This window comes from Danio aesculapii, chromosome 6 (assembly GCF_903798145.1).
Source record: "Danio aesculapii chromosome 6, fDanAes4.1, whole genome shotgun sequence".
NCBI classification, from domain to species: domain Eukaryota; kingdom Metazoa; phylum Chordata; class Actinopteri; order Cypriniformes; family Danionidae; genus Danio; species Danio aesculapii.
Genome location: NC_079440.1, coordinates 823580 through 835206, shown reverse-complemented (window position 1 = coordinate 835206; position 11627 = coordinate 823580). Strand labels below are relative to the sequence as shown.

General features: G+C 40.0%; 1 protein-coding gene across 1 annotated transcript in view; it reads left to right on the top strand.

Moving 5' to 3' along the window:
* The first annotated feature begins 340 nt into the window (after positions 1 to 340).
* LOC130230273 (voltage-dependent T-type calcium channel subunit alpha-1I-like) overlaps positions 341 to 11627 on the top strand; it is a 91993-nt gene continuing 80706 nt past the window's right edge. Inside the window, exon 1 of the mRNA XM_056459222.1 lies at positions 341 to 429. Within this exon, the coding sequence (XP_056315197.1) occupies positions 356 to 429 (74 nt within the window). The 5' untranslated portion in view covers positions 341 to 355. The remainder of the gene's footprint in view (positions 430 to 11627) is intronic.

Here is an 11627-nt window from a genome sequence, read left to right as displayed (position 1 = left end):
AATCTATATTCACTCAGTTACCAACTGCTCCACAAACTTAGGACTAAATAAATGCATGCAGAAATAACTCATTTACAGAAACCTCACCCCAGAATTTTCATCTTCTCCTTTAAACTTTTACTCCTTCATTAATCATCTCTTGTTTGTTGTAGGTGTGTCCAGAGCCATGACATCAGAGGAGGAGGGGCCTTCTGCAGTGGGGGCTGAGCCTCAGGGTGAGCTGTGTGCTGCTCCGGGCTGGGATGGGCTTATTGAAGAGGCGGAGCCTGTGGAGCCGGAGGAGGCGGGGCCTGAGGATGAGGCTGATGATATCAGCAGTGGGTTTGGCACTCTGGTGGTCCCGTATCCAGAACTGATGCCCATTGTTTTCTTCTGCCTCAAACAGACCACTTTTCCTCGCAGCTGGTGCATCCGCATGGTGTCCAGCCCATATCCTTTCACAGAACCAAAAAACGTGTGCACACACACACACACACACACACACACACACACACACACACACACACACACACTGTTATATTGCTGCATGAGGTTTCTCAGGGCCCTATAAGATGCGTATTCAAAGGTATCAATGGCAACCTGTCATAATAAGTTGCTTTAACTTGACAAATTGTTGAATTATTTTGTAATTCTTGTTAGAAAAAATGAAATGTCAATTTTAAAAGTTAAGTATTAAATGAAGTATGCTTTCTGGTTGTTTTAATTGAATTTAGCCATTGAAAGACACACTTAAAAGCCTTCATAACAACCTGGAAAATAAGACAAGACCAGTTTTAACAAAATGTCTTAATTTAGAAAATACTGAACAAAAATTAATTGAATCATTTAATTCTCTTTTCTGATTATTTTAATGTAATTAAGCTGTTAAAACTGTCTTAAACCTAATTTGGGTAATGAGGAAAAAGGGGAAATTTGTATTTCCAAGTTTTACTAAACTTCATGATTTATGATCTGAAATAACCCTCTGGGGTCAACACACTAGACATGGTGTTGGTTTCATACTGATTACTTTATCAAACAATATTTCTTTTCAACATGCACTCGCTGCATTAGACACTTTAGCTGCATAAAGTAGACACTTCAAGCTGTCTGTCTGATATATATACTCATGCCTGAGTTTCAGTTCATTTTTAGTGATGTGATTCTCAAAACGGGTCGTGGAGAGACAAATGAATATTGCACAGTTTATTTTCCTTATTTTGCAGAATGCTTTGTTATTGTAAAAAAAGTAGACTCCTAACAGATTTGAATGGTGTATAACATTTATCTGTGTGACCAAAGTCAACAGAGTGTTCTTAGGGTGTACTCTCACTAGAGTTATAATCGGGCTATAGAAGTTAGGCCTGATAGAGCCTGAGCCCGACAAGTACATTTTGATTGACAGCTTTTTAAAAGCCCGAACCCGTTTACAGCCCGACATTAATCTAATGTGCACATGCACACAGCTCTTTACCTTTTTCAAGAATGAGTCATTTATATGCATCTTAGCATAATTTATTCATAACAAACATAGCCTAAAGGTAGGCCCACACGGAATCTGCACACACAGAATTCTGCAGATTTTTAGCCCATCATTATTTCTGTTTATTTACTTGTGTAAATTTATGTTTATTCAGTTTAAATTAATATTATTGACTAATATGAAAATATTTTTGATTTATTTAAAATACAGTTTGTAAAGTCATATTTTCTGTCTTTTAATAGAGAGATTATTTGAGAGACTTGCTTTGTTTATTAAATAAAGTGGAAATTTATTTGGATTTGCATTGTAAACATTAAATACAAGTTAAAAAGGTATTACTTTTTATTTCATATATTAGGGTTTTAGTTATGATGCTCCCAAAATCCTTCTGCACAATTCCGCAGATTTTCAACAAAATTCTGTGCAGAAATAGCAAGAATGTCCGCAGATTCCGTCTGGCTCTAGCTTTAGGTAGGCCCACACAAAATCTGAACACACCGGAATCTGCAGATTTTTAGCCCATCATTAATTCTGTTTATTTACTTGTGTAAATGTGTGTAAACTTATATTTATTCAGTTTTTAAATTAATTTCAATAAAATTACTGACCAATATGAAAATATTCATATGATTTTTTTACAATATTATTTGTAAAGTCATATTTTCAGACTTTTGGTAGATATGAGACTTTTTTTGTTTTTGTTTACCAATTAAAGTGGATCTAATTGGATTTGCATTGTAAACATTAAATACAGGTAAAAATGTATTACTTTTCATTTCATATATTAGGTTTTTAGTTATGATGCTCCTAAAACCATTCTGCATAAATCCGCAGATTTTCTTAGATTCTGTCTGGCCCCAGCTATAGGCCACTTGTAAGTTGGAACAAAGAAATAAAGTAAGTCCTCTGTAACATCTCAGCACTCTAAATAGGCCTAGGTACATACACTTAGTTTTATTGATGTGTTGGCCAATTTAAAGGCTAAGTCTCCCGGACAAATTAAATTAAAATTAATTCTAAATAAGGCGGATATTTGGCAATAATGAAATTAAGATAAAGGCTCTGTGGGATTTGTTTCGTCACTTCTCTTCACAATCCGGCCTTCAGGCGACGGTTCAGATGAACAGAAGGGAAGCGCTCCTGCTCCGCACAGTGGAGATTTCTTTAGTTATATTGTTTTGTATTATTTTTAGTGGTTTGGAACAGTCAAATATTTTGCTGAACAGATCCACCGTTTTTGACGCTCATAAATGTTCATAAAGTCCTCATGCTGCAGGAGTTAGGAGGTTTGCTGAAGGTGCAGCTGTCGTGAAGTGAGGGGTTTGCATCTTGATCTACGACAGTTCGTGTTCATTGAACAGTAAGAATGATTAATAAATCCACATCAAACCGTCCCTTAAAGTGACGTCGTGTCTTCAGTTTGTAGTGTGCACTCGCACTACAAGCGTACAATGCCAAAGCCTGACCGAACCGAGCTCTGGCACACCTCTTCCAACTGGGCCAGGGCTGGCCAACTGAACCGCACCTGAGCCCAATTCAGAGTGCACACACTTGTCAAACGAACCAGGAAACAGGCCTGAGCATGGTTCGAATAGCAAAGTGTGAGTGCGCACTTACTGTCTTTTGCTCTGATAAGAAAAAAATACGCTGGTTTGATCTGGCGATCTCAGAGGATTAAATAAACAAACATTTTAATTCCAAAAAATATGATTAAAATATTAAAACAGATTTAAAAATTCAAACAATGAGGAGAAACAACTATGATTTAAAACAATGATTTAAAAAATGGGAAATTTGCATTGGATTTCCTAGAACTCATACATGAAGTAATTAAAATATTAAAGCAGATGATAACAAAAAAACTTAGGAAAAAAACCTGAATCCAGAATATAATTTGGGGAGAAAATTATTTCAGCAGCAGAGCATGTTAATTTCCACATTGGTGCACTGGTTGGTGAAATTTCATTGCTCTAAAATCAATATTTCACATTCCCTCCATGTTAATTGCGCGTGTGTGTGCGTGCGTGTGTGCGTGTATGTGTGTGTGCGCGTGTGTGTGCGTGTGCGTGCGTGTGCGTGCGTGTGTGTGCGTGTGTGTGCGTGTGTGCGTGTGTGTGCGTGTGTGTGTGTGTGTGTGCGCGTGTGTGTGTGTGTGTGTGTGTGTGTGTGTGTGTGAGGATTAATGTGCGCACACGGGTTGCTCTGCTGCAGAGATGAACATTTTCTCTTTTCCAGGGTGACTTTCAGCATAACTGTGAATAATAATGAACCATCAACTGTGATGAAAGTATAATGACGGAATATAATGATAAATCAGCGGCGGAGGCGTTCGCTTCAGTCTGTGTGTTTTCACTCTGAAGTTGAGAAAATAATTACAGCGTGTGTGAGATATTACAGCTGGATATTCTCTTCTTAAGTCTTCTCTGTACTCATAATGTGTGTTATGATGGAGCAGGAATCTGAATGTCAGCCTTCAGTCTCCTCAGTGATCATCTTACACAGCATTTCGTCTGAACCGAGGAGTTTCTCTTCTGTTTCTCATTGGATGGAAATGCTTAATTATTCACTAATGATTAATGCCATATTGTGTCTCAATCTAATTTGCATCTTTACCTGAAAACACCGCTAGTGTTCAGAGAGTGGGTTTAGTGTTCAGTCCTGATGCTGGACCTCTTCAATCAGCAGTGTTTATATGTGCTGAGATGATATCATGACCCGTCTCTCTCTCTCTCTCTCTCTCTCTCAGTTTTATTCTTCTCCTCGTGCTGTGTGTTTCTTCAGCTCTGGCAGTGAATAATGTCTCTAAATGTCAGACGTCCTTTATTAAGATCAGAGCAGCTCTGAAGAGTCGCTCAGGTGTTTGTCCGGCTGTCAGACGGTGTTTGTGTGCTGGAATGAAGCTTATGATCAGCCAGTCTCTCTGTGTTTCATGTGTCTGCTGAAACCGTCTCCGTCAGCTCAGCTCAGACTGTCAGCTTATAAACTGAAGATGACACTAGATGGAGGAATTCATTCAAGCACTATCGTGACAGTCTGCATGAATGAAAACCTGGTCAAATGCAGTGATTAGATCATTTTTTTTTCAGGACAGTCTAGTAATGAACTGAAAACACCCTGATCACCACTCAGAACACCCTAGTAATTATATAGAAATACTCAGAACACTTTACAAACCTCCCAGCAACATCTCAGAAATCATTCAGAATACAGTGCCCTAGCAACACCATAAATCTGTTCCAAAAACCCTAGCAACACACGGGCACCAAAAGATATTTAACATATAATATATACATAACATTATGAAACAATTCAGATCCCCTATTAACCTCCTAGAAGCACCTTGGCAACCATTCAGAACACCTTAGTAGCACCCTAAAAGTATTCAGAAAACTTTAGCACCACCCTGCCAACCTCACAAAAACGTTTTATAACTGCCTAGCAACACCATGGAAACCATTTAGATTCCATATCAGCCACCTAGCAACACCTTGGTAACTATTCAGAAAACACTAGTAACACCCTAAAAATGTTCAGAAAACCCTAGCAACACCGTCAACCACATAAAATCGCTTAATAACTGCCTAGCAACACCATGGAAACCATTTAGATTCCATATCAGCCACCTAGCAACACCATGGCAACCATCCATAAAACCCTAGTAACATCATAAGTGTTCAGAAAACCCTAGCAACACCCTGTCAACCAAACAGGACATATTAGCAGCTACATATTAACACCATGCAAATGTAATCTACCTAGCAACACCCTGGAAACCATTCAGAACACCCTAGTAACACCCTAAAATTATTGAAAAAATACTAGCAACACCCTGTCTACCAAACAGGACATTTAAAAATAGGCTAGCAACACCATGGAAATTCAGATTCCATAGTCACCTAGCAACACCTTGGCAACCATTCAGAACACCCTAGTAACATCTTAAAACTATTCGGAAAACCCTAGCAACATTGTCAAGCAAACATGACATCTCACCAACTACATAAAAACATTATGGAAACCATTTGAGTTCCCCAATAGACCACCTAGCAACACCTTGGCAGCGATTTGGAACACCCTAGTGACACCATAAAAACTGTTCAGAAAACACTAGCAACACCCTGTCAACCAAACAGGTCATTTTAGAACTGCTTAGCAACACCATGGGAACCATTCAGATTCCATATCAGCCCCCTAATAACACCCTGACAACCACCCAGAACACCCTTGAAACACCCTAAAACTAATCAGAAACTAAACATGACATTTTAGCAACTACCTAGCAACACCAAGGAAACCATTCCGATTCCATAGCCACCTAGCAATACCTTGACAACCATTCAAAACACCCTAGTAGCACCATGCAAATTGTTCTGAAAACACTAGCAACACCCTGTCAACCAAAAAGGACATCTTACCAACTACATATTAACACCATGGAAACCATTCAGATCTCCTATAATCCACCTAGCCGCACCCTGGCAACCATTCAGATTACAAATTGACCGCCTAGCAACACATTGGCAACCACTCAGAACCCCCTAGAAAATCCCTAAAACTATTCAGAAAATTGTTACAACCATTCAAAACACCCTAGTAACACCATCAACCAAACATGACATCTTAGCAACTGCCTAGTAACACCATGGAAAGCATTCAGAATCCATATCAACCACCTAGCAACACCTTGACTACCATCCAGAAGACCCCAGACCCTAGCGGTACCATGAAAACCATCCATATTCAATATCAGCCTCTTATCAACACCTTGGCAACCACTCAGAACACCCTAGTAGCACTGTCACCCTAGCAACATTGTCAACCAAACATGTCATCTTAGCAACTACCTAGCAATACTATGGAAACCATTCAGATTCCATATCAGCCACCAAGCAACACCCTGGCAACCAACAGTACATCTTAGCAACACCTTGTCAACCAAACAGGACATTTTAAAACTGGCTAGAAACACCATGGAAACCATTCAGATTACATAGCCACCTAGCAACACCTTAAAAACCATCCAGAACACCCTAAAACTATTCCGAAAACACTAGCAACAGCCTGGCAACCAAACAGGACATCTTGGCAACTACCCAGCAATACCATGGAAACCATTCAGATTACATAGCCACCTAGTAACACCTTAAAAACCACCCAGAACACCCTAAAACTATTCAGAAAACACTAGCAACAGCCTGGCAACCAAACAGGACATCTTAGCAACTACCTAGCAATACCATGGAGACCATTCAGATTCCATATCAGCCACCTAGCAACACATTTGGCAACCAAACAGGACATTTCAGCAACTAGGCAATCTAAATCAGTTTGTGCAGTATAAAAACAGTGGAAACCTATGTAATGTCCCCACAAGTCATCAGTTTACTGAGGTGTGTGAGGACGCTAGATATTGTGAGAGATTTGAATAATGTTTGTTGTCACTGTTCTCCGAGGTGAAGGAGCGGCTGTGATCAGTGTGTGTTTATCAGCTAAATGTCATGTTAACAGCATCGCTGAGATTCACTGAGACGAGACCAGATATAATTAACATCCGACTTCAGCTTTAACATCGAATTACTAAATGACAAACAAACACTCAACGCCAAGACAAACACAAACCCTTTTCATCAGTGTTCGTGGCTGAGTGAGTCTCTCTGACTCCTGCTTCTCTCAGTATCGTCGTCTTGTGTTTATGGAGAAGATTCAGATCAGAGTCTCTGTGTCTCACAAGAAAACAAGTCACCATTAGTTCTGCACAATACTGGAAAATTATATTCGAGATTAAGTATTGCGATTGATTTAATGATGTGTGTTACCATTATAACAGCTCCCTAGAATAAATACTATTTTTATGATCTGTTTAAGTCATTTATTTATTTAATGATATTAAAATAAACAAGTCAAATATAGGTTTAGATGGTCTCACAGCAAGAAAGTTGCTAGTTCGAGTCCCTGCTGGGTCAGTTGGTGTTTCTGTGTAGAGTTTGCATGTTCTCCACATCTTTTCAGCTGCTTTTTTTTACCCAACACTCTCTGCATTTCAGAATCAGAATCAGAAAGAGCTTTATTGCCAGGTATGTTCACACATATGAGAAATTTGTTTTGGTGACAGAGCTTCTACAGTGCAGCAGAATTACAGAGACAGGACAAAAAACAGATCATAAATATATTTTAAACAATAGAAGTAAGTAGTGAGTGCAAATATACAGATTGACAAGCGTATGCAAGTGTTTATTACTATATACAACATTATATGTGCAGCTGTTATGTGCAAATTGGCATGTAAAGTGTGTTGTTAAATAAGTGTATATGTGTATAAAAGTGTATAGCAGTAGTGATGTTGGTTCCACAGTTATTATCATCAAGTGTTCATGAGATGGATTGCCTGAGGGAAGAAACTGTTTCTGTGTCGGGCTGTTCTGGTGCGCAGTGCTCTGTAGCGTCCACCAGAAGGTCAAAGTTCAAAGAGGCAGTGTGCTGGGTGTGAGGAGTCCAGAGTGATTTTGGCAGCCCTTCTGCTCGCTCTGGATAAGTACAGTTCTTGGGGAGTAGGAAGGGTTGTATCGGTGATTCGCTCAGCAGTCCAAACTATTCGACGTAGTCTTTGGAGGTCGTATTTAGTAGCTGAGCTAAACCAGACAGTTATTGATGTGGAGATGACTGATTCAATGATGGAGGTGTAGAACTGTTTCAGCAGCTCCTTTGGGAGGTTAAACTTCCTCAGCTGACGAAGAAAGTACAGCCTCTTTGACAATGGAGTCAATGTGAGTGTCCCACTTCAGGTCCTGAGAGATGGTGGTGCCCAGGAACCTGAATGACTCCACTGCTGCCACAATGCTGTCCATGATGCTCAGTGGGGGGAGAGCAGGGGGGTTTCTCCTGAAGTCCACTATCATCTCCACTGTTTTGAGCGTGTTGAGCTCCAGGTTGTTGTGGCTACACCAGACAGCCAACTCCTTAACCTCCTGTCTGTAAGCAGACTCGTCACCGTCCTGAATGAGGCCGATAAGTATGGTGTCGTCTGCAAACTTCAAGAGTAGCAGTAAGAAGCTTACGATACCAATTGAGCTGAAGCTCGACTACAAAATTAAATCGAAAATCACATCGAAATCATAATATCTGTCAAAAAAACCACAGTTCGATATTTTCCCTGAATCGTACAGCCCTACCATGTGGAGTCTGCTCTGAGGTTAGCATCTGCATCTAATGATGGAAAAATGTCCACTCTGTTACTGTTTTAAACGTTTGCCAATAACTTAAACAGCAGTTAGCAACAGAATCAGAAACATCCATCAATAATGGGTTCAGTTTATTATACATTTATTATATATCATTCCAGTTTCAGTAGAACAATGCCTGAAATATACCCGCAGTTCTGGTGTGTGTGTGTGTGTGTGTGTGTGTGTGTGTGTTGTGCTGCTGCAGAAACGCTACACTTGATCCTGTAGTCTGGATAGGCTGATCTTCAGACTGTGTGTGTGTGTGTGTTGATGGAGTCTGTGTTTGTTTGTTGATGGTGTGTGTGTGTTTGTTGATGGAGTGTGTGTGTGAAGTCGTTTCTCCATCTGTGTGCCTCATCCATCATTAACAGCCTCGTGTTCGCTCGTCTTTCTTGATCTGCTTGATTTTTCTTTCCCAATTTCTTTGTTCTATTTTTTCTCCTTGCTTTCAATTACGAGCCACAGCAGATGTTATTGCCATGGAGATTGAGACCTCACACATGCGCACACACAGGCGTACGCACAAACATACACCCAAACACACACACAGACACATATGGCTATCTTTATGGGGACTTAACATAGACGCATTGATGTTTCTACTGTACTAATTGTATGTTTTCTCCTCTCCCCCTAAACTCAACCCTACATTTTCTTTCATTCATTCATTCATTCATTCATTCATTCATTCATTCATTCATTTTCTTTTTAGCTTAGTCCCTTTATTAATCTGGGGTTGCCACAGCGGAATGAACCGCCAACTTATCCAACACGTTTCACGCAGCGGATGCCCTTCCAGCTGCAACCCATCACTGGGAAACATCCATACACACTCATACACTATGGACAATTTAGCTTACCCAATTCCCCTATAGTGCATGTGTTTGGACTGTGGGGGAAACCCATGCCAACACAGGGAGAACATACAAACTGCACACAGAAACACCAACTGACCCAGTCGAGGTTCGAACCAGCGACCTTCTTGCTGTGAGGCGATCATGCTGCCCACTGCACCACCGTGAGGCCTATTTTACATTTTCTAAATGCTTAATTCTGATTGATTTAGGAGTTGTTTTCCTTATGGGGACCAAAAAATGTCCCCACAGGGTCATACATTTTCTGGGATTGCCATACTTGGGGGGACATCCGCACTTAAACATTGGCTGCTTAAACGTTGTTGTTTTTTTTTGAAGCAAAGGAACTTTTAAAGTCATTATAGCAGTCACACGGGCTAAAAATACTAAAGAGCCCCTATTATGCGTTATAAAAGGTCATCATTTGATTTTGGGGGTCTCCAACAACAGTCTTATATGCATGCAAGGTCTAAAAACCCTTTCATTGTCTTATAATTTGCATTTATTTTTACCTAATTATCTTAACCACTCCTACTCTCCTTTGCATGAAGCTAATCTGCTCTTATTGAGTCTGTAGTGATTGGTCGATTGGGTTAAGCACGAGACAGAGAGAATCGGACAACACATCTATGTAGTAGCACACAGAGCATGTAAGAGCCCAATGCAGGAATGCAATAAAGCAGTGTGGAATACAACACACACACACACACACACACACACACACTCAAAGTTGAGTCACTGAGGTGTGTGACCAAATGTCCCCACAAGTATAGCAAAACCAGTATATTTTCACCTTGTGGGGACATTTTCAGTAATTATTCTACAAAATGATGTTCAGATCTGACATTAAAACATGTTCAGTGAATCTTTGATTTAATTTGTCTGTCGGTTGCTGTTTAAGCATCATTACAAGCATCATTTGATCATCTGTGCTTCAATTTGTAGAGAAAGAAGGCTCATTTAAAGGGACGGTTCTGAAGAATGAAGAATGCTGGATACTAGAATGATTGATTGTGTGTAGTATTTGTTTATTCTACTATGAAGTCAATGGTTACAGGTTTCCAGCATTCTTCAAAATATTTTCTTTTAGGTTTTCAGAGAAAGAAACTCCTAAATACGCTTTTTGTGTGAATCATCCCTCTTCAGGGGCTCCTCGATGTCAAAACGACATTAAAAAAGATGCAAAAACATGTGATATCAGTGACATCTATAGTTACAAATGTACACTCGATTTTGCATTCCTACACTGCCTGACAAAAGTCTTGTGGCCTATCCAAGTTTTAGGAACATAACTGGACTTCTAGTTGATCATTTGGTGTCAGAAGTGTCTTATATGAAGGTAAAGGCCTCTAGATGAGGCTTATTTGAGCACAATATAATCTGATCATGTTTTGATGTTGACTGATTTGATTAGGACAGTAAGGTCTGACTCTGCTTAGACTAAAGTCTGCTCACTGAACCTTCAATAATGTCCAGTATAGAATATGTGCTCATGCTGCAGTGGAAACAGAATGAATATTGTGTCTGACTCCATCATGAGCTTGGAGGACTGCATCCATACATCTCTGACATGACTCAAATCACTGATTAATAAAGTCATCTGGAATGGTGAAGAAAGCCTTCTTGCAGGACTCCCAGAGTTCATCAAGACTCTTTGTGTTCATCTTCAACGCCTCCTCCTTCATCTTACCCCAGACGTGCTCAATAATGTTCATGTCTGGTGACTGGGTTGGCCAATCCTGGAGCAGCTTGACCTTCTTTGCTTTCAGGAGCTTTGATGTGGAGGCTGAAGTATGAGAAGGAGCGCTATCCTGCTGGAGAATTGTCCCTCTCCTGTGGTTTGTAATGTAATGGGCAGCACAAATGTCTTCATACCTCAGGCTGTTGATGCTGCAGATCTCTCACACGCCCCCATACTGAATGCAACCCCAAACCATGATTTCTTCTTTACCAAACTTGACTGATTTCTATGAGAATCTTGGCTCCATGTGGGTTCCAGTAGGTCTTCTGCAGTATTGGTGATGATTGGGATACAGATCAACAGATGATTCAGCAGAGAAATCCACCTTCTGACACTTTTACACACGATCA